The 20,321-nt window shown below is 38.1% G+C and overlaps 1 protein-coding gene across 1 annotated transcript in view; it reads right to left on the reverse strand.

Annotated features, from left to right (window-relative positions):
* Nucleotides 1-5,204, reverse strand: part of HAO1 (hydroxyacid oxidase 1) — a gene marked incomplete at both ends in the record, with an annotated part of 52,512 nt that extends 47,308 nt beyond the window's left edge. The window contains one exon of the mRNA XM_084247470.1: nt 5,068-5,204. Coding sequence (XP_084103596.1) covers nt 5,068-5,204 — 137 coding nt within the window. The remainder of the gene's footprint in view (nt 1-5,067) is intronic.
* Nucleotides 5,205-20,321: the final 15,117 nt, after the last annotated feature.

Consider the following 20,321-nt stretch of genomic DNA (forward strand, 5'->3'; position numbering starts at 1 on the left):
TGTGTGTGTGTGTGTGTGTGTGTGTGTGTGTTTATGAGGCATAAGGGACATTTTTAAATGTCCCATTCTCTTTTACTATAAGGCAAGGTGCATTCCTTCTATCTCCAGGCAGTAGTTCTGTGTTTGTCCACATGGTGGTGCAGTCACGTTAGTAACTGCTCTTATTTCTCCATACCCAGTATTATTTGTTCTGAGGATGGCATTACAGAGACTTATCACCCAGTACACAAAATGCAATTCATAGGTAAGCCAGACAAAATCAATGGAGTAGGAATTGTGTGTTTTCTCAAAAGTACTCCACATTTTGATATTTTCTAAGAACAATTACAGTAAACTTTGTTCATATAATTCTGATTTCCAAGTCCCATCAAACCTTTCCCCCTATTTAAGAGATTTTCCCACAATCTTACATAAAATAGTGGCCAACTACAATCTTGGAAAAAGGATATGAAGATTGATAAAACAGGGCCTCCCTGGTGACGCAAGGAGTTAAGACACAACCTATGAAGCTATCCTCAGTCACTGGAGCACAAGTTCGATCCCCGGCCAGGGAGGAGACACACATGGTGCAGCAGACTTACCCACTGCTCCTGACTTACCCACTGCTCCCCTCAGCAGTGTATTTCAGTATATCTGCCTGTTCTGCTCCCCACTCTGTCTCTGGTGAATCCTCTCACCCCCTGCATCTTAAGCCTGTACCCCAGCTCTTGAATGCATAAATAAATCTTTAAAAAAAAAGATTGACTAAACAATTGAACCAATAGAAAAACAAACTTTTTTCAAAGAATGGAAAATAAACTGCGTGAATATTGAGAAAAGGTAAAGGTAGGGATCCATTAGCAGAGATTTCTATTGATACTTCATATCCAAAAAGGTTCTCAAATATAATTTATAAAAAAATCAAGTGATATTCAGATGCCCCAAGAGGGAGCACTCTGTTCAAGGAAGACACTCATCATCCAGCTTTCAAGCCCTGGGGTGTTTATTGAATCCTGCCAGGTGAACACAATGAATTAATGTTTTATGAGTCTGCAAGATAATCAGATTGCTTCTCAATATCTCCACATTAATTTTTTACTCTAAGCATTTATATCACATAAAATATATGGATATTAAACATATAAATTTTATAATCTTAATTTTTACCTTTCATTTTATTTTATTTATTTATTTATTTATTTATTTTTGTGGGACCCTCGCCGGCAGCCGGGGAACGAACCGGCACTGCAGAGGCTGTGGGCAGCCTCGCAGCCCAGCGCTCAACCACTGCGCCACCAGGGGAGGCCCTTTACCTTTCATTTTAAATATTATGAAACTTGTAAAATATTTGACTAGGTTTCTATCATTCTCCCAAACACCCTGGTAAAGAAATTAGGAGAGCAGGAATTTACTCTGAAGAAAACACAACATGATAAATGTATTTAAATAGTCAAATCATTTTTGAATGCTTTGATGTGTAGATAGATAGCAGAAGGCTCTAAACCTACTAAAATAATTATGTGTATGTGCATGTGCGGTGTGTGAGTGTGTGTGTGTGTGTGTGTGTGTGTTTGCCAATACTTGTCTGGATACTGCTTCTATGTCAGTTACTCTTGGCATATAACTGCACAAATGAACAATGTACATTATTGGTTGTGCATTAACTTACATGTACAACTTTTGGCATCTATGTTCACAAATGCATGTTTTTGCAAATCACCTTTATTAATAAGTGACAATAATTGAAATGAAGGCTACAAAGAAACCTGCATTTGTAGTCCAGAGTTTTAAGTGGTCCATAATACGATGTATGGAAATGTGAAAGACAATTTTGTATATTTGTTTGTTACTAACTCAGATCATTAAAATGAAAACAATTTTTTTAAGCAACAACAACAACAAAATACTTGTCTGGATAAAGAAGCCACACTTTGAGAAGAGAAAGAAAGGAGAGAGGTGAGGGGAGAGAAGAAAGGAAGGAGTTGGGGGGGAAGAGGAGGAAGAAGGTATAAAGCCAGGATGTAAAACTTCTTTCCATGTGAATCTCCAAACACAAGAGACAATTATCTGCTTTTCATAATACAAGAGCAAAAACACAACATACTTGCCTAACTGAATGATTCCGGTCCTGTCTATGGAAAGAATACCGAAAACGCCACTGATGATTTTTGCTGCTCCTTAAAATTAACACAAGAGATTAATATTGTTTCTACCATCTGTTATTTCAGAGAAAACTACATACTCTTCAGTGTCAATAATGATATAACAGGAAAGAGAACTTCCTTATATTATCACCAGGACTACTGAAAAGCCAATTATTTTCCAACAATGACAATTTCACAAGAGGCCACAGTATGTGTGCAGACCATAGATAAGAAGGATACACTGAGTTAATGTGTAAGAGTGACAAAGAACTATTCTTTTTAAAATTAAATCCAATCAGATTGGCCCATGCAAAACATAGCCCACTGATATTTGCTCTGTTCGGGACTTATTTACAATTGACAACTATGTTCTTCTGGTTGGTTCCAGCTATTTGGCTTTATTTACTTGTTTGTTTATGTACTTATTTGGGGGGACAACAATATTACAGTCCAAAGTCTTATGCAGAAATGTCTCTAAACAATTGCTCAGTCACAAAAATGACCCATGTCTCCAGAACTCTAAAATGTGTTCAGAGCTGAGTGTCAAGATATGAGTTGTCGCTGTGAATGACCTTTGTTGTACTTGTGTGGGGGGAGGGGAGGTGTATAAGTTTCTTAAATGTCTTTTAAAATCCTGTGTTTGTGTCACAACTGGTTATTTTGAGGTTCGGTTGTTTTGCAGTATTGTTTTGGATCAGAATGAGAGATTTCAGATTGATTTCCATCATCCAGCCCCCTCAAATCAAAGTCACCAAACCCTGGCAGAAAATCTGTTCTAAATTCAATGTGATCAGCTTGATGATACAGAGTGAGGAATGAGGGATCACTCTACAACTTATACAACAAAAAAGGAATTGAGATGTTGAATAGGCAATGGCCCCTAATAATTTGTTACAATAAAAGTCAAGTGCTTGACAATAAAGTAACATCCTCCAGAGAAAGTTAATTAGTGTACCTTTTTCCCCTTGGAAACTGAACAAAAGAATGACAAAGGTTTGTGTAAAAGGTAGCTGAGCAAATTCATTCTCTTTGTCTGCGTCCTGATCCTAAGTTACCCAGAACATGCATTGGTGTGCTTGCAATTCACAAGTCCTGAGATACTTTTCCAGGTCACAGCTTCGACGTCACCACAGCCTTCTATGTTTCACAAAATTTCTAAAATTTCTAAGGTTGCAGAGGGGGCCCTTCTACCTTGCTATACCCCTTTGCTCCCTCATTGGGCCCATTTTTTAGGTTCTGTATCAACTCAACCCACCAGTGTTAGGAAGGCAGATGCCAATGTGTGCCCACTGGAATAAAAGTTCCTGGGAATGGAAATGTTCTCTGTCTGGCTCATCATTCTCTCCTCAACATGTTGTATAGAGTCTAGTCCACAGAGACTCCTAATAAGTGTGAGATAATTAAGGATTAAGGGGGTAAAAGGGTGAGGAAGTCTGTATAGCAAGGAAATGGAGGTCGCCTGTGCATTGAGGCCTGAGGTATGCTAAGAGAGACCAACTTCTTAAATCTGTTAAGGATCTTAAATTTCTTTGGTGAAAGTTACCTGTTTGGGTTCAAGCACTGTTTTCAGAAGACTACAAATAATCAAACCACATTCCCTGGTGAACTGAATTGACATGGGTCAAAGAAGAAGCATCTTTCAAGAACACAACACCTTGAAAGAACCCAACATATTAAATTACTGGAAAAGATCATGTACAATTTTAAGCTCTGTTCCCCTACACTCCCCCACCTTGGTTAGAATGATTTCATGTCTATTAATATACACACAGAAAAGTGACTTGGCTCTAAACTAAAAAAATCAAGAAGGATGTACAAGGGGTTAAGCACTGCACTATGAAGCAATCCATAGCCTCTGTAGCACGAGTTCGATTCCTGGCCAGCCAGGGAGAAACCCACATGGTGAGGCAAGCCTCTCCTGTCTCGCCCGCTGCTCCTGTCAGCAGTGTATTTCAGTCAATCTGCCTGTTCTATTGCCCACTCTGTCTCTGGTGGGTCCTCTCACCCCCCGCATCTCTGGCCTATACCCCAGCTCTTGTGTGCATAAATAAATAAATTTTTTTAAAAAAATTTTAAAAATCAAGAAGGAAAGCAGATATTTGGATATTTTCTTTCTTTTTCCTTTAATTTCTCACCCATCTGTGAATACCCACAACATTCACTGGTTTTGTTAAAAGCTACGATGTAAGACAGATATGCCTGAAAGAGTGTAGATCATTGAGGATGTTCCTCCCCAGACCAGCAAATAAACCATCTTTCTAACTACTGGGAGAAATACACTCCTTTAAAGTTATTTTGTGTTTGGTTTTTATTACAAACAGAAAACATAAACCATGACATCCACCATTTTGAGTTTTAAAATATGGAAGTCCATGGAAAACTAATTTGGGAAGAGAGATGAAGCACTTTGGAGGACAGATGAAACTGCAAAGTTGAAAGATTAATGCTATATAGACAAATTGAAATCTAAGTGAAAGTTTAGACAACAGTAATCAAAATGAATGATAATGGAAAGCCAGCCAGATGGGAACATTTGAGGCAACAATCCAATCCGTTTCAACCAGATAAGATGGCTATCTTGCATTTAATACTATTTCCTACCCATCAACATAGGCCTTCACGGCCATACTTAGAGGAAAGAAGAAAACGGAGTCATCAAATTATCACTATTCTTATATATGATTAAAGTAATCATTCATCTATTTCCAAGCAAGGAAACTTAGGGTTGATTTTTTCCATCAATTTTTCAAGATTCATGGGCTTCGCATATTTGAAAACAATTGAAAAACCCATTATCTATCACAGTCTCAAGAATTTCCCCCTCTGTACTAGACATGTATTATACAAGCAAACCCATACTATCATCATTAAAACTGCAGATCTTAACTTCGTAGAACATTGTGTAATTTTAAAACATGATCTTAAAAAAAAAAAATTGTCTCACCTGGAAAATGCTGCAATATTATCAGCCAGTGTTTCCTGATCATTTGCTCCAGACCGATAGTAGTCATAAATAGACTTCTGAAGCACTGATTTAGCATGCTGTTCATAATCATTGATACAAACTAGCCGTGTGAACATTGTCTATGGTTATCACAATCCCAAGTTTGGGGTTCTTTTCTCTGCCTTGCCTTCTACATCCTGACAATTCCGTTATCTGTAAATTATTAATAGACTTTATCCAAAGTTCAGACTTAGTTCCCTGTTGCTTACATCAAGTGAGCAAACATATGCTAGACTTTGAAATTTCATTTTTACTGTCTGCCAAAGAACAGCTATACTTAAGTCATAAGCAGTTTGGGCCTAGGAGGCATCAGAAAGAGATTAGTTGTATGTCATATTAGACAGATACCATGAAACTACTCTTGACTTAGTTCTATCTAAGGCTGCTTCTTCCACATGGAATGTGTGTGCCTTTGATCGGCACCCACATGGACTTCCCACTCATTTTCCATATACATTTGGATCAGGTACATATCATGTGAAAAAGAGCATAGGTGATGGATGAAACCTCCACTAAATATGGGGTGACGGCAGGGGGAGGATTCTACACAATATGAAATTCAGCTGATTAAGGTCAAAATTAGAGCAGATTCTTAAAGAGTTTTGGATGTAGGAAGGTACCATCCCCCAAAGCCTTGTGGTCTCAATCTAAAATGTCACTCAGTCATGGAACACCTGGGGAAGATTCTTATGAGTAAGACATGATTTAGGAACCAATGCCATAGCCATCACTCTGACATAGGTTACAATACAGAATGGTCCACTCAAACCTGCTCACCAGCTGTTTAGCAGCTGAATTCCAACCATTTACAACTGTATAAGAATGTTCTCTTGACCTTGAAGTCTGCTCGTCCAGCCACGTAGTATGGTTTTATGGAACCAATGTCCCCTAAATAGTCCTCAACCAATGACCCAGGAAGTTGGTGCATAAATACCTCAAATCCCTTGCTCTTCTGATGAGTAGCTCCTAGATGTATATTCTACATTGCAAACTTCAATTGCCCACAGTAGGAACTGGCTGATAACTCACACTGTATTGATTCCTTTTATAATCTCAATTCCCCACACATTAACTTAATCAAAAGTTTTATGCTACTAGGGTTGGCATTAAATTATACATAGTTTTATCATATAGTTCACCATTGCTTACTATTTGCATCAGTGTGGTAAGATATAAAGTGACATTGCAATTGGAATGTGAAAATCTGTTAATGTGATAAGGGAGTCCTAAAGGAAATAACTCATTTTTGTAGTTAGCAAAATCATTGTGAAAGTTAATTTAAAGTAACTTAATTGCTGCAAGAACTCAAAAGTTAAATGCAGGTTAAAGCATGATCTTTTATTTATATATTCATTTGCATCCATAGTAATTATTAAACCGAACAGCACCTTGCAACTAATGTAATTTCGATGCAGAGGCAATTTATTATTCTAGAATGGGCCTTAAGCAGGCCAAGTCCTGGTGAAATTGTAACAGGGTGGTCCCCAGGAAATGGAGAAGTTTCAGGTTTCCTGCCCCACCCAATGGAGGGTAGATTTAGCTCTTTTCCTTCCAGGGAGAGGGGCACCCCAGACCCCACAAACCTACCTGCTCTGAATAGATTCTGCCATCTGCCGCATCAACACAAAACATGTAAGACTTTAATGGGAAGGAACTTTAATACAATTAGTGAACAATACAGAAAAGACAAAGAATATAGTTTCTAAATTAAGCACCCACAGTTACCCCTCCCCTCGTGGGTAAAAGTCCACCCAAACAGGATTGGCCCAGAGCAAGGCCCGAAAGCCTGCCACAAGTCTGAAGCATCTGCCAGTGGGGACCCACAGAAAAGGATCAGAAACCACCAGACAAATCTGGGGGGGGAAGAGCAAAGTCAAAATCAAGATAAAAGCTGCAATTTGTTATCCTCCCCACGGGTCTCTCATCCACATGTTTCAGGACCAAAAAGCAAGCACAGTTTCTTCACATGTCTCTCTGCTCCAAATGCCTCCTCCACGTCTCCTTCTGGCTCTCCATCCTGCTTCCTTTTTTCCTCAGCCTCCTCTGCAGTTTCTTCTCTTCTCTTTAGATTCCCCCCTCTGTTGGGTGGGGCAAGAAACCTGGAACTTTCCCTTTTCTTGGGGACCACCTTGGTACAAAACTAAGGAAGATATGGGCAAGGACTTTGTAAAGTCTTGTCCAGAGTCTAGACCAGCAGCATCAGCTTTGCCTGGGAACTTGTTACAAACACACATTCTCAGGCTCCTCCCCAGTTCTGCTGATTCAGAAACTTTATGATCTGTGCTTTACACAAGCCTTCCAGGTAACTGATGCCTCATTTTGTTTGAGAACCACTGCTTTGGCAAGACAGAGAGTAAAGGAGGATTTTTTTCTTAAGAGGCTTGCATTTAAAAAAATTAAAAATGGGGCCTCCCTGGTGGCACAAGGGATTAAGTCTCAGCACTATGAAGCTATGAGCAGCCACTGCAGCACAAGATCGACACCAAAGCCAGGAAGGTGACCCACATGCTGCAGCAGATCTCTCCTGTCTCAGCAGTATATTTCAGTCAGTTTGCCTGTCCTGCTCCCCACTGTATCTCTAGTGAATTCTCTCACCCCCTGTACCTTTGGCCTGTACCCCAGTTCTTGCATGCATAAGTAAATAAAATAAATCTTTAAAAAATATACTCTCATTCTGTGCTATTGCAGCTCAACAGCTGATTTGGAATATCATCTGAGTGGATAAATTAAATATAGTCCCCACATTGTTTAATTAATCTCTTGATAGAAAGAACTAAAAGAACAGGTTGGAATTTAGAACAGCTTTTGTTAATTTATTGAAATTACATTGTTTAAGTACTTCACATTCTTTTACAGAGGATACATTCTCTAAAGCTCAGTTCTACGAGTCTGTGAAATGAGATGCTGAAGGTATGACTTGACAAAACAAATGCAGGCCTTGTGTAAGCTGCACTGCCCCCTCCCTCTCCTCCACCTCCCTAATCAGGACAGTAAAATCCAGAACCATGGCATCTGCTGAATGTGAGTATACTCCTTCACAGTGGTCAAAAGAATGGGGATATTTATTTTACACTGGACCTAATAAAGTTTTAATTCACTTCAAACACTACTGTTATAAAATAAAGTGTCATTGATAGTTAGATAAAGAGTTTGCTAGATAATTAAAGTGAGAATCTGAACCAAGGAAGCAGTCTGACAGATTTTACTCTGTGAGAGCTATTTTAATAAGTACAAGTATGACCTTAGTTTATACAGGTCTTAACAGTGAGTTGCTGATATTAAGAATGTAATTATCTTTCAAGGGAGGAGCTTCTAATTCAAAATTGTCCAAACCTAAAGATAACCTAATACTAGAGGAAGGTCATACAGGATTTCATTTTTTCCTTTCTTTTTTTTTTTTAAGATTTATTTATTTTATACAAGAACTGGGGTATAGGCCAGAGGCACCGGAGTGTGAGAGAATTCACCAGAGACAGAGCGGAGAGCAGAACAGGCAGACGGACCAAAATCACTGCTGAAGGGAGCAGCGGGAGAGACAAGAGAGGTCTGCCGTGCCGTGTGGGTATCTCTCTGGCTGGCTGGGAATGAATCCGCGCTGTGGAGGCTATAGACAGCTTCACAATGCTGCACTCAAACCGCTGCGCCAACAGGGAGGCCCTCATTTTTTTCCTTTCTAAAGAATGCACTGCAGAGATGCAAAGGCTGGGTACCTATTGTTAAATTTTCCTTACCTGCCTCCTTGGTGACTAATGTGAAAAGACTGACTTCACCTTCAGGCAGATTTATGCATATGGATGGAGCATATCAAGATGGCCTTGCCCTCTGGCATGCTAGCAGGAGGGTGTGGTGGTGCCTTCATCCAAGGGAGAACTTTACATCTTCAACTGAATCTTCACTGTCATTTATCTTAAGACGTAATTTAGACTATTGCAAGAATGTCTTATTTTCTGTTTTGATACTTTCCGGATTTTCATTTTCAGTGTACAGTGGATAGAATCTTAGCCACCCTGTACCTTTCCAGGCACTAGCAGGGGTTATATTTACAATGTGTAGTGAGACCCAGGGGAGTACAGGGCAGCTGGAGAGGATGCCTCTTATATGCTAAAAACTATTTCATTGTGGCTTTACTTTGCATTTCCCCGATTACTAATATGTTAGACGATTTTTTTAAAGATTTATTTATTTATGAATACAAGAGCTGGGGTGCAGGCCAGAGGAGTATTGGTGAAAGGAATCACCAGAGACAGAGTGGGAAGCAGAACACACAGAGTGACTGAAATACACTGCTGAGGGGAGCAGCAGGAAGACCAGGAGAGGTCTGCTGCACCATGTGTATGGATCACCTCCCTGGGCGGGGGTCGAACTCATGCGGTAGTGACTGCAGACATCTTCACAGTGCTGTGTCTTAACCCCTTGTGCCACCAGGGAGGCCCCTCTTGATGATCTCTTATATGTTTATTTATTGGCCATTTATTTCCCCACTTTGTGAAATGCTTGCTTGTATCTTTAGCAATGTTTATATTATATTTGTTTTTATTGTTTGAATTTCTTTATGTTAACTGGACTAAAAGTCTCAATGGAAGTTAGAGTTTATTAGATAATGAAATTGAGAATTTGAACCTGGAAAATGGTCTCAAAGATTTTACTCTGTGAGAACTATTCCAACATTCACAATTAGCTTACATAGATACAATCAGTGAACCACTGATATCAAAAATGTAATTATTCTTGAGGGAAGAGACTTCTGATCCTAAATTATTTTGTCCTAAAGATATGTTGGTAGTAGCCATGTGCAGAAGAAAGCTAATGCCGGGGGGTTTAATCACCTCTCTAATTTCTAAAAGAATGCACCATGGGGATGCAAAGACTGGGTACTCATTATTTAAATTTTATCTGGCTGTTAGTGGAAGTTGAAAGGGCTAGTTTACCTACAGGGAGATTTCAAAACTATACAGATGGAGGGCCTCCCCGGTGGCGCAGCAGGTTGAGCGCAGCACTGTGAAGCTGTCCACAGCCTCTGTAGCGCGGGTTCGATTCCCAGCCGCCCAGGGAGATGCCCACATGGCACAGCAGACCTCTCCTGTCTTGCCCGCTGCTCCCCTCAGCAGTGCTTTCGGTCTGTCTGCCTGTTCTGCTCCCCACTCTGTCTCTGGTGACTCCTCTCACCCTCCTGTGCCTCTGGCCTGTACCCCAGCTATTACATACATTAAAAAAAAAAAAAACTATACAGATGGATTTGTTCTCTGGCCCACCAGACCAGAGGAAGGATAGTGTTCCCAGAACATTTTACAATAGATTCACATTTATAAACCTTGGACAGTTTGTGGGTTATACATATGTAAGTTACATTTTTAGTGTGTTCTTGACCCTTTTTCACAAAAAACACCGATGTCAGCTCAAAACTCTATGATTGAAAGCATGTGCTCAGATAGATTTATTTTCTTCCATTCGTTTCCACTCCTCCCTTCTCTATTCTCTTTCCCCTTCTCTCCCTCCTTCCTTCCCTCCTTTTCTTTCATCTTTCTTTTTGACTTCCTCTATAATTTTCTATTTTCCTCCTCCTCATTCTTTTATTATTATTCCTCTTTTTAGCCCCTCTGTCTTGTTCTAATTAGAGTCAGGTCCTAGAGAGGTAATTTACCTCTAGCTAGGTCGACTTTTTTTCCCTGATTCACCCATGTTCTGGTTTCCATTGAGGTCCTGGCACTGAGCTGGGATGAAAGAGTGTATATGTGGTTAGAAACTTCTGGGAAAGTTCACTCTGTTGTTAGGGAGGTACCATGTTCCCTGGCCCCACTGACATGCAGTTGCCTAGGACTAGCTACTGAGAAGTAGGTGGCAAAGCTGAGTCCAGGTGAAGCTATGCAACACAAAAGGCAGGTGGACTAAAGGAGAGAACTCCTTTCTGTGGCTCAAATTGCACCCTGGTACTGCTGGGAAAGAGATGAGCAAGGAGACACATGGAGAAGAGTCATATAGAGACACTTGCAAGAGATACGTGGGTGAGAAACACATGGAGAAGCTGACAACGGCGGTCATTGTCTTGATTTGTATTTTTGTATTTTTTTCTTTTATCCCAGACTTGCCTGGTCCCTTCTGCCCCTTCCTACGTACGGTTCCCTGCCAGAAGGTACCTACATTTCTATATCACCAAGCACTATTTTTTACATCAATGTTAAATACAGGCATCACAAGGATATTTCAAGTATTTGTCTTTTTCTTATCACGTTTTATACTGTCAGGTCCTAGAAAACCGAAATAAAGGTCATATTTCATATTAACACACTACGCTGCCCCACTGGTGTTGGGGTGGCAGACAAGGAGCATGGGTCCTAAGGCCCACAAAGTTGCAAAATATCTGCCTCCTTACTTCCATAATTTAATTGACAACAATTCTTTATTGTATTTGTTTTTTAATATTTGGAGTGTCATTTGCTAGCATTCACATACAATTCCTCAATGACCCAGAATTCCTCAATTCACGTACAATTCCTCAATGACCCAGATCATCAGAATGCCCAGGAATGCATTAAATGAAGTCATAATAAGATATAACATACCATATATACATTAAATATACATATTACTATATACATGTGTATACATGTAATATTATGTACATATACAAATAAATGAAATTGCAATATTCCTCAAATATATAAACTAATGTAATTTATGGCTAAGTGGTAGATAAATGTAACTTAATATAGAATCTATAAAACTATAAATATTAGAAGTAATTGAAATTAGAAGTCGATGGAAGTATTGAATGTGTTGTTTTCTACAAAGTTACTGGAAAGAACGTGTGTGTGTGTGTGTGTGTGGTGACTTTGACACTGAACAGTAAAAGAAAATTCTTGATTTGAAAATTCTGTTCTGTCTCCTCTTAGCTGAGATTTTCCAGTATATTCAAACACTATCAAAGAGGGGGAGTCAGATACTATGAGACTATTCATGGTGCCCAACTGTAGCTTCTGCAACTTTAGTTCTCTCCTGTTTTTTTTATAAACTACTATTTTAAAACTATGTACTCCAAAGCTGCAGGACCTCATGGTTTCTTAGACTGAGGGCCGATAAAATATTTAATCAACCACTAAGCCAGATCACTTGGCTTTTTGCTATCCCAACAAGAAGACAGATAAAAGACTTCTGACTCTTAACCCCAATACCCTAGGTGGACATTAATTCTCACAGCTGAGGCAAGATAGTACGAATGAGATTTTGCCCTGAATAACGGCTTCTTTCCTTAATGAACCCATTTAGTGACTGTCAAATACAAAGAAGGACTATTTCAATCTACTGAACAACCCCTTTACTATCCCAGCTTTGCCCTCAATAGTAAACAACAACAGATTGTCCCCAAGCTTCTATAGGTTATTATAGTCTCCCCTTGCCTATAGAGTAATTATAATCAGGAAAACAATTCTGCTTTCAATTTTTGTGCAGCACCTGAAAGAAGTCTACCAGTCAGTGAATTATAGAAAGTAGAAGCAGCTTTTCAGGTGTTCAGTTCTTTACATCTCTATGAAGCCTCAGCAATGGGCAGCCCCTTAAGTGAACAGAAAATTCACTTTTTTTCAAGGGTGGCTTTCTTTGCAAGCTAGAATGAGATAATGTTATAATGAAATCTTACTTTTCTTTTGTGAGCCATGCTTTACTCACTGTGGAATAGCTCCTGAAAGTTAAATACATGTGTCTAAGAATTCTACTGTATTCCTTTGTCTAAGAGAGAAAAATCACACATTAAAAGATAGGCATCTTTGAAAAGAATAAAGTGAATTTGCAGTTGAATGACAGCAGAAAAATATATCTAAACATTTTCTTTATTAGAAAGTGACTCTCAAAAATTGTTCCCTGTAGATGTTTGCCATTTCTAAAAACAATAACAATAAATATGTTCCTGGTATTTTCTCGCCACACCACGTCTACCTTTTTCTCTTCTTAATATTCACATTTATCTCCTCGGTTTAAAGGACACTGGGAGCCAGGCCAGCTCCATAATTCTTAGTCCTTTTATCTTAATGAGATTTTCCAGAAATCATGTGGCTATGGATCATACAAATTATTCTCCCTCTTCAGCTCTCAGTAACAGGAAAGTGTCTATTAATGAGATTTCAGTATTGATAGACATCAACATTTTCCAGAAAGGAGATGGCATCATTTACTGAACAGGAAACAATTTCTCAAAGGATAGTAGAGTTCAAAAATAAAACAAAACAGGGAATGTGAAATGATGGGTTTAAAATTATGTTTCTATGGATAGGTTATTTCTTTTGACCAGTAATTCTCAGCCAAAATAAAATCTGTGTTCATTATTCTTCCAGTCTGGAGCCACTATCTGCTGCTGCAAAAGGCAACCATTGATGTTGTTAGATAAATAATTCCTGCCCACAGAGAATAGAGGATACTTAGGTTCTCAAAATGTTTGGCTACGTATGAAATGAGAGGTACCTGGAATTCAAATTCAACTGATGAGATACATACTTTATTTGCATCTGCCTTTTTTTCATTTCCCATAAATGATAAATTTACAAAAAGGTAGCAGCTCTAAAGTCACTTCCCAAACCGGGTTCAGTGACAGAAATATAAATATATATATAATATGAAATATATAATATATGGGAAAATATATAATATATATGGGGAAAACCTAATATATATATATGGGGAAAATATATAACTCTAATGAAAAACTACAGTTGTTTAGATGACGACATTCCAGATTATCTGACTATAGTTTCTCTTTGTCTTTGAGTTATTTTACAGTTCTGTAAACTGTAGACATGTAATGCAAATGTAAAATAACTCTCATCTATAGACATGCAAATTCAGGCTTCTCTACTGCTCTTGTGGAAATACCAGAATTGTTTCCTTTTATATATTCACCTTAATGGTCCTGGTCTGTCTAATCTAGTTCTCTCATTTTTTAGTTAAATGAAATCTTTAACATATTCTTATTTGTATCTGTATGTCAGTCATTTTACCCTTTTAACAAAACTTATCTTCTAGTACATATGTGTGTGTGTGTGTGTGTGTGTGTGTAATAATAATGAGATAATGAGAGTTTAGGGAGAGCTGGTAAAGATGACAGCACACTGAGCAGAGACTCTGAGACCTGGATTCATTTGTAGACTGCCATTAACAGCAGTATAACTTTTCTTTCAATTTTAAATTTCTAACAGATTTAAAAGTAGAGAGAATAGTCTAAAGGCCTTCTCTTCATTTAACCACTATCCAGCTTTTGCAATTGCCAACTCATAGCCAATATGTTTTCTTCTTGCCTACCATTGTGGGATCATCTTGAAGTAAATTCTAGATGTCATATCATTTTGTGTGACTCTACAAAATACGCAATTATTGCACCTAAAATTTAACAAAAATTCCTTTAAATCATCCACTATTGTCTTATTCAAACCACAACTTATGAACTAGTCATATTCTAGTTTTGAACAGCCATTATTTGGTAAAGATGTTAGGGGAGGTACCATGTTCCCTGCCCCACTTACATGCAGAACTATGGGTAGAGCTGAGGGGTCAGGCAAAGCTCTGTAACTGTGAAAGCAGGTGAGCTCTTGTTTATCTGGCTTCGATTTGCAACCAGGGACTTCTGGGACTTGGAGGAATCACATGGAAGAAAGACATATAGAGATACTTGAAAGAGACAGATGGATGAGAAATACTTGGGAAGACAATTGTTGGCAGAGACAATAGCAGCCATTATCTTGATTTACGTTTTTATTTTTCTCCTTCTGTCCCACACTTGTCGTACCCCTTTATTGCTATTTCCCACCAGAAGGTGCCTTAGACATGTGGCAAACTTTGGGCCTCAGTGGCCCTGCTTCATTTGGGTCAACCCTATTTAGCTCGGCACTTGTCCATGGAGGGGTAAGTAATTTTGACTGTTTAATTGGGAAACTCATTTATTAGGAAAGCCCTTTCTTTTCTTCCCTCTCTGTGGACATTAATTTCAGTTAAGAGTTTGCCTTGTCTTTATATGGCAGATGGCAGAATCTGCATGCAAGTTAGGGAGCCCCAGGCACATGCTAACACAGCGAGGCAAGACCCTGTACATTTCTGCCACATATTTGAAACTTCATCCTCAGGGATATCTTGCTTTTCACAGTGACTGTCCTTCTGAAATATTGAGATTGGTCTGAAATTTTAGAAATGAAACCCTCATTAATTGTACCCACTGAATGTGCAATGAATTACTAAAGAAAATGAGCAGTATGTGATTTTGATTGGGTACCTCCCATCAGTTTGTTTATATGTCTAGATTTTTAGGTGTCAGCTGTCTTAAAATGAGCCACTCCTTCACTATAAGACCTTAAGAAGTCTTATAAAATGACTATTTTTTCAAAAGCCCAATCATTTACAAAATTAGGATCTCTGAATTTCTCTGTAAGTGATAAACATAGGAAGCATTCATTTCATATCTTTAGATTTGCCTCTAATGTATGCCAGTAGGAAGTACTATGTAATCAAGAGATGGAATTGACTTCACTGTGAACAGTTTGGACCAGATATTTCTTAATGAATGAGTTCCTTATAGAGGCAATAAAGTAATTATTGAGAGCACAAGCTATAAACTAATACTCCTTGAGTTCAAATCTAATCTCAGATTAATAAGGTAGTGTTTCAAAAGTGCTTTATACAATCATTTGATAATATTAGCTGTATTATTATTGTTTCTGGTCCAAAGGGAAATCCTAGTCCTGTGTTCCTTAACCCTTAGCTATATGTTAACAATCACTTGAAGAGATTTGAAATGCCCACGCTTTATCTCCCATAGACAGATTTTTCAGGGTCCCTTATGGGCAAAAGTTCCCACAATTACTTAAATTAATGAACACAGTGGAAATGTAAAATCATGTTAATATAGAGGGAAATCTATGTAGACAATGTGGATTCTCATTGGAATCCAGGAAGGGTAGAGTGATTTGCATGACATCACACAAGTTGTGGGCAAGTCAAGGTAGAACCCAAGCGTTATGACTCTGAAGACAGTGCTCACACCACCTTTCAGAAACTTCTTTACAATACATGGGATATATAATCATCTAATCAAAATCCCTTGTTATACTCAGGATTTTCACAAAACATATTTCAAAGAAATCTCCTCAATAGGTGTTAAACTTCTAGGGGATTTTTTAAAATAGTAACTTCTAGTTGGGTTTCATAACAGAAAAACTCAGAGTATTAATTTTTCATCCTTAAAAAGATATTTTCATATCTAAGTTAAATTATGAGAGAAATTTTGAGAATCTTTGAAGTAGTTAATATATACAAGATATCTACAAATATGCTAGTTAAGATTTATCAAGAAATGCTGAATTGTTTCAGGAATCAAATTTGAAAAGGTTTCACAGATTGTTATTCATGGCTATTAATATCAGTTAAAACATACTCGTCTTTCAATCTGTCTTCCTTTTATCAAATGATGCAGCAATGTGTATTTTAGAAATTTTACAGGAAGTCTCATCCTTCTGTGTTTATCAAGTTAGAGCAAGAAGTCTTTATTGAATTACATCTAAACTAGAGAAATTATAGTACTGAAAAATCAGTTGGTATTTTGGCAAACTTCTACAATAAATTCTGATTTCCTATTGGCACTATTTTTTCTAAAGGAAAAATAATGTTTACTCTGATGAATTTTTCCTTAAGTTGACAGTGGTATAAAGCTGATAAGGTAGCAGTCCCCTAGAGAGATTTTTGCATATAAAATTAAATTGCCTACAGAAAATCAAACAAACATTAGCCATTGTATACTCTTTGTTGGTGACATGGAGGGAAAAAGAGAGACAGAGAGAAAATTCTTTCTATGAGGGAGCAGCAAATGCGAGGTTTTCTGTTTTTACACGCTCCAGGCTAATTTACTTCTGGGCAAACAAAAATCTGAATGGAATTAATATCACTTACATGGAAACTCATAAGTCACCTCTCACACAAATGTGAAAATTTCTTTAAGCAACTGTTGGAGAAGGATGAAGGAGCAGTTGTTTTCCTTCTAGTTTTAGATTGAAGACTCAAAGAGTCAAACTCAGAAAGAGGAAAATAGGAGTGTGGAGGGAGATGGTGGAAACAAAGATAGCCCATAAATGCAACAAATTATATCAGCGGTAATTTAACTATTGTTTTGTTAAGGTGACAGGAGCAATCTACTAATTTATGAGAATTTGTGACTGCCCCCAGGAAGGAATAACATAGCTTTATTACATTTCTTCCTATGTCCTTTTCCTTCTCTTAGACCTTATTACATAAATTTAGGAGGAAACAAAAAACAATAAAGGGAAAAACAATTTGTGGCCAGAAAAGATTGGTGAAAGGAGTAAAAAGGAGACATAAATGAAAAGGAATAGAGAAAAAAGCAAGAGCTTAAACAAAAGGAGTTCTGGGGGAAGTTTGTAGGAACAGAGATGGAAAAAAAAGACATGGAAGTTGAAGGGGAGTCCCATGTACCCACACATGCAATAAAAGAATAAAAGAAATGGGATGGCACTTTTAAGAAATGTTACTCTGGATAACAAATGGATTTTCTTGAGTACTTTTCCAGAGATAGACTTAAATATTTATGTTTCTGTTTCCTGAGTTGTGTTGACTGGAAAGACTGAACACTGAGTTTAGATGGATTACATTTTGGGAATGACTCTTCAGGTCTTTGGATTTATGATGTGCTATTCAACTGCACTGTGAATTATCATGAGACAATATTGTATTTTTGGTATGAAGGCTCTTGAAACAATGAAATAACAAAGTGGAGCTCAAGAATAGGTTATTGAAATAACTCCAGAAAATCAGAATGATGTGGTCGAGACTTTGCTGAAATGAAAACTATAACTGGGGAATGAGGGTGCAAGTGGGAAAGAAATAGCTCCAATTTGAAAATTCAGACTTATGAAGGAAATACAGTGCATTAAATTGAGGTTGTCTTTAAGGCAAAAACTTCTCTTGTGAATTAATTAACTGGACATTAGTTTTACAACAGCTCCAATGGACATCCAACTTCTCAAGAAATTATTTCCTTTCTCAACAGAAAAAATAAATGTCTATGTATCTTGCTCGGAGCAGTCAAAAACTGATACCCTCTTCCCCTGGTGGTGAAAAGGTTCATTCTAGAAAGTCTGATTGCTGCCATGGAAGTCAACAAAGCAGACCTTGGAACTGATGGAACCGAATAATAGCTCCCAGAAATGAGAAATCTGTGGGAAATGCCATGCCAAAGAAGGGTCAAATAAAAAACTGAGTTATGACTTGAACATTCCACCCAAATGACAAAAAGATGCACACACACAAAAATAAAGAGATGCCAGAATTTGGCACACAGCACCTGGGGTGACTTACAAAGTTAAAACTAGAAAAACTGCCATTAATGTTATGGATGGTTTTTTAAGGCTGTTCCCATAAGAATCAAGTAGTTGGAAGAATTCCGAAGGTGGACTGTCTGCCAGAGATGATGGAATGAAGGTTGGCAAGTCTGCAGGTTGGAGCAAGCAGGTGAATGGGTTATGATTTGCTGAGTTTTAATTCCAAAGCAAGAGTCTCATGAATTCTCACTACTGGTGAAGCAGACCTACTATGAGGAAAAAGGAATGGGTTGTAATGGCCTTCAGGATCATGTAATAAGGCTCATGCAGGAGGCCTTGAACAGATTTAGGGAAATGATAGCAAGGATCTTATTGAAATGTTCTCAGGTGAGCATAAATAGGACTCAAATCACAATCAGGGGCCCCAAGAGGCAGTTCTTGCAGATTGGACAACAAACTGCAAGTAGGTTTCCTGGGATTGAAGGAGTTTTGAAAGAACCCAGCATGGTGAGTCCAAGTAGGGACAGCTTCAGCCTGCCTGATCAAACTGGACATGGCTGATGTTTCCTTCTATTGTGCAAAAGAAGAGTATCTACTGATAAAAGTAGATACCCTACCTAGGTGGGGAAAGATGAATCATCTTTCATAAAAATGAGAAAAGGGGCTTAAGTTGGGAATAGGGATTCTCTTTGAGAATGGGGAGAAATTAAATGCTAAATCTAATAGAATGTTTCCATCCTCTGTGCCCAATATTTGGTGAAAGAAAATTATCACGGAGACTCTCCATTTCATCTTAGTGTGGAAGGAGGTCCCTGTTCATGAGAATAACTACCATGACTTCCAGTGCTTTGTCAAAACCTCAGGCCTTCTGGTCAAGCATCTGCAATTCCATACTGTTGCAGCTTTCATTAAGTTTGCTGTGTCTTAACCAAGGGAGAAGGCATATGAAGATTTCTATAGAAATTCTGATTCCAAGAAAGATTCTGAGGAGATGAGGGAGGCCATTATCTGTCAGGGTGTTATGTGATCTTAAAACATAAAGTATTTCTTTGGCTTTACTTCCATGGAAATTTGTCACTGATTTGTGTTCCTGAACTATGAAACATGAATATTTGGACTAAGGAATAATTTCTCTGATAAACAATTAAGCACTGTGGGAAAAAAGGAAAATTGTCACAGAGGCAGCAGAACCCAAAAGTTCCTCCATCAGCTACCTAACGGATTTTTGTTTGTCCAGAAGAAACCAGAGAATTTGGGAAGTAAGAGATGGAAAGTATAATATGCACATAGGCACAATTTCTTCTGAAACATGGATATCCATGGCCTGAGAAAGGGATGGGAGAACCACCTCAAGAACTCTGGCAATGTCATTTTGGTATTTACTATTTTCCAGGTCTGTTATCTAATTACACAGTAAGAGAAACCTTATAAGCTAAGATAGGGGATCTATCAGAAAAGATCTGTGAAGCCTCATTCCCCAGAAATAAACATGGAGAGGGAAAAATAGGAGAGGTAGCAGGTAACAGGAAAATACAGGAGGAAAGCGAATGATTAACGCTCATACTTTGATGACATGGTGCCTCATGTCATCCAGAATTTTTCGGATAGGCTAAAAAGAATGGGGAGTAAGGAACAGTGCTGACTTGAGGAAGGATTGCTTTGGGGACTAAAAGAGAGAGGAAGAGAGTGAAAAGAATACTTAAAAGGAAATCAACATTTACTTTGGTTGCTAAGTTATAGTTCTTTAAATGCAAATTATCTGTAAACATAGGTCTATATGAGCCCCCAGGATTTATTTAGACTAAGGAATCCTACCTTATAGCATAGTGAAAAAAAAAAAAAAACAAAAAACAAGTGAACCGTGAACCCACCACTCAATTTAAGGACCCA

Source organism: Talpa europaea (genome assembly GCF_964194135.1).
Source record: "Talpa europaea genome assembly, chromosome: 11".
NCBI lineage: Eukaryota > Metazoa > Chordata > Mammalia > Eulipotyphla > Talpidae > Talpa > Talpa europaea.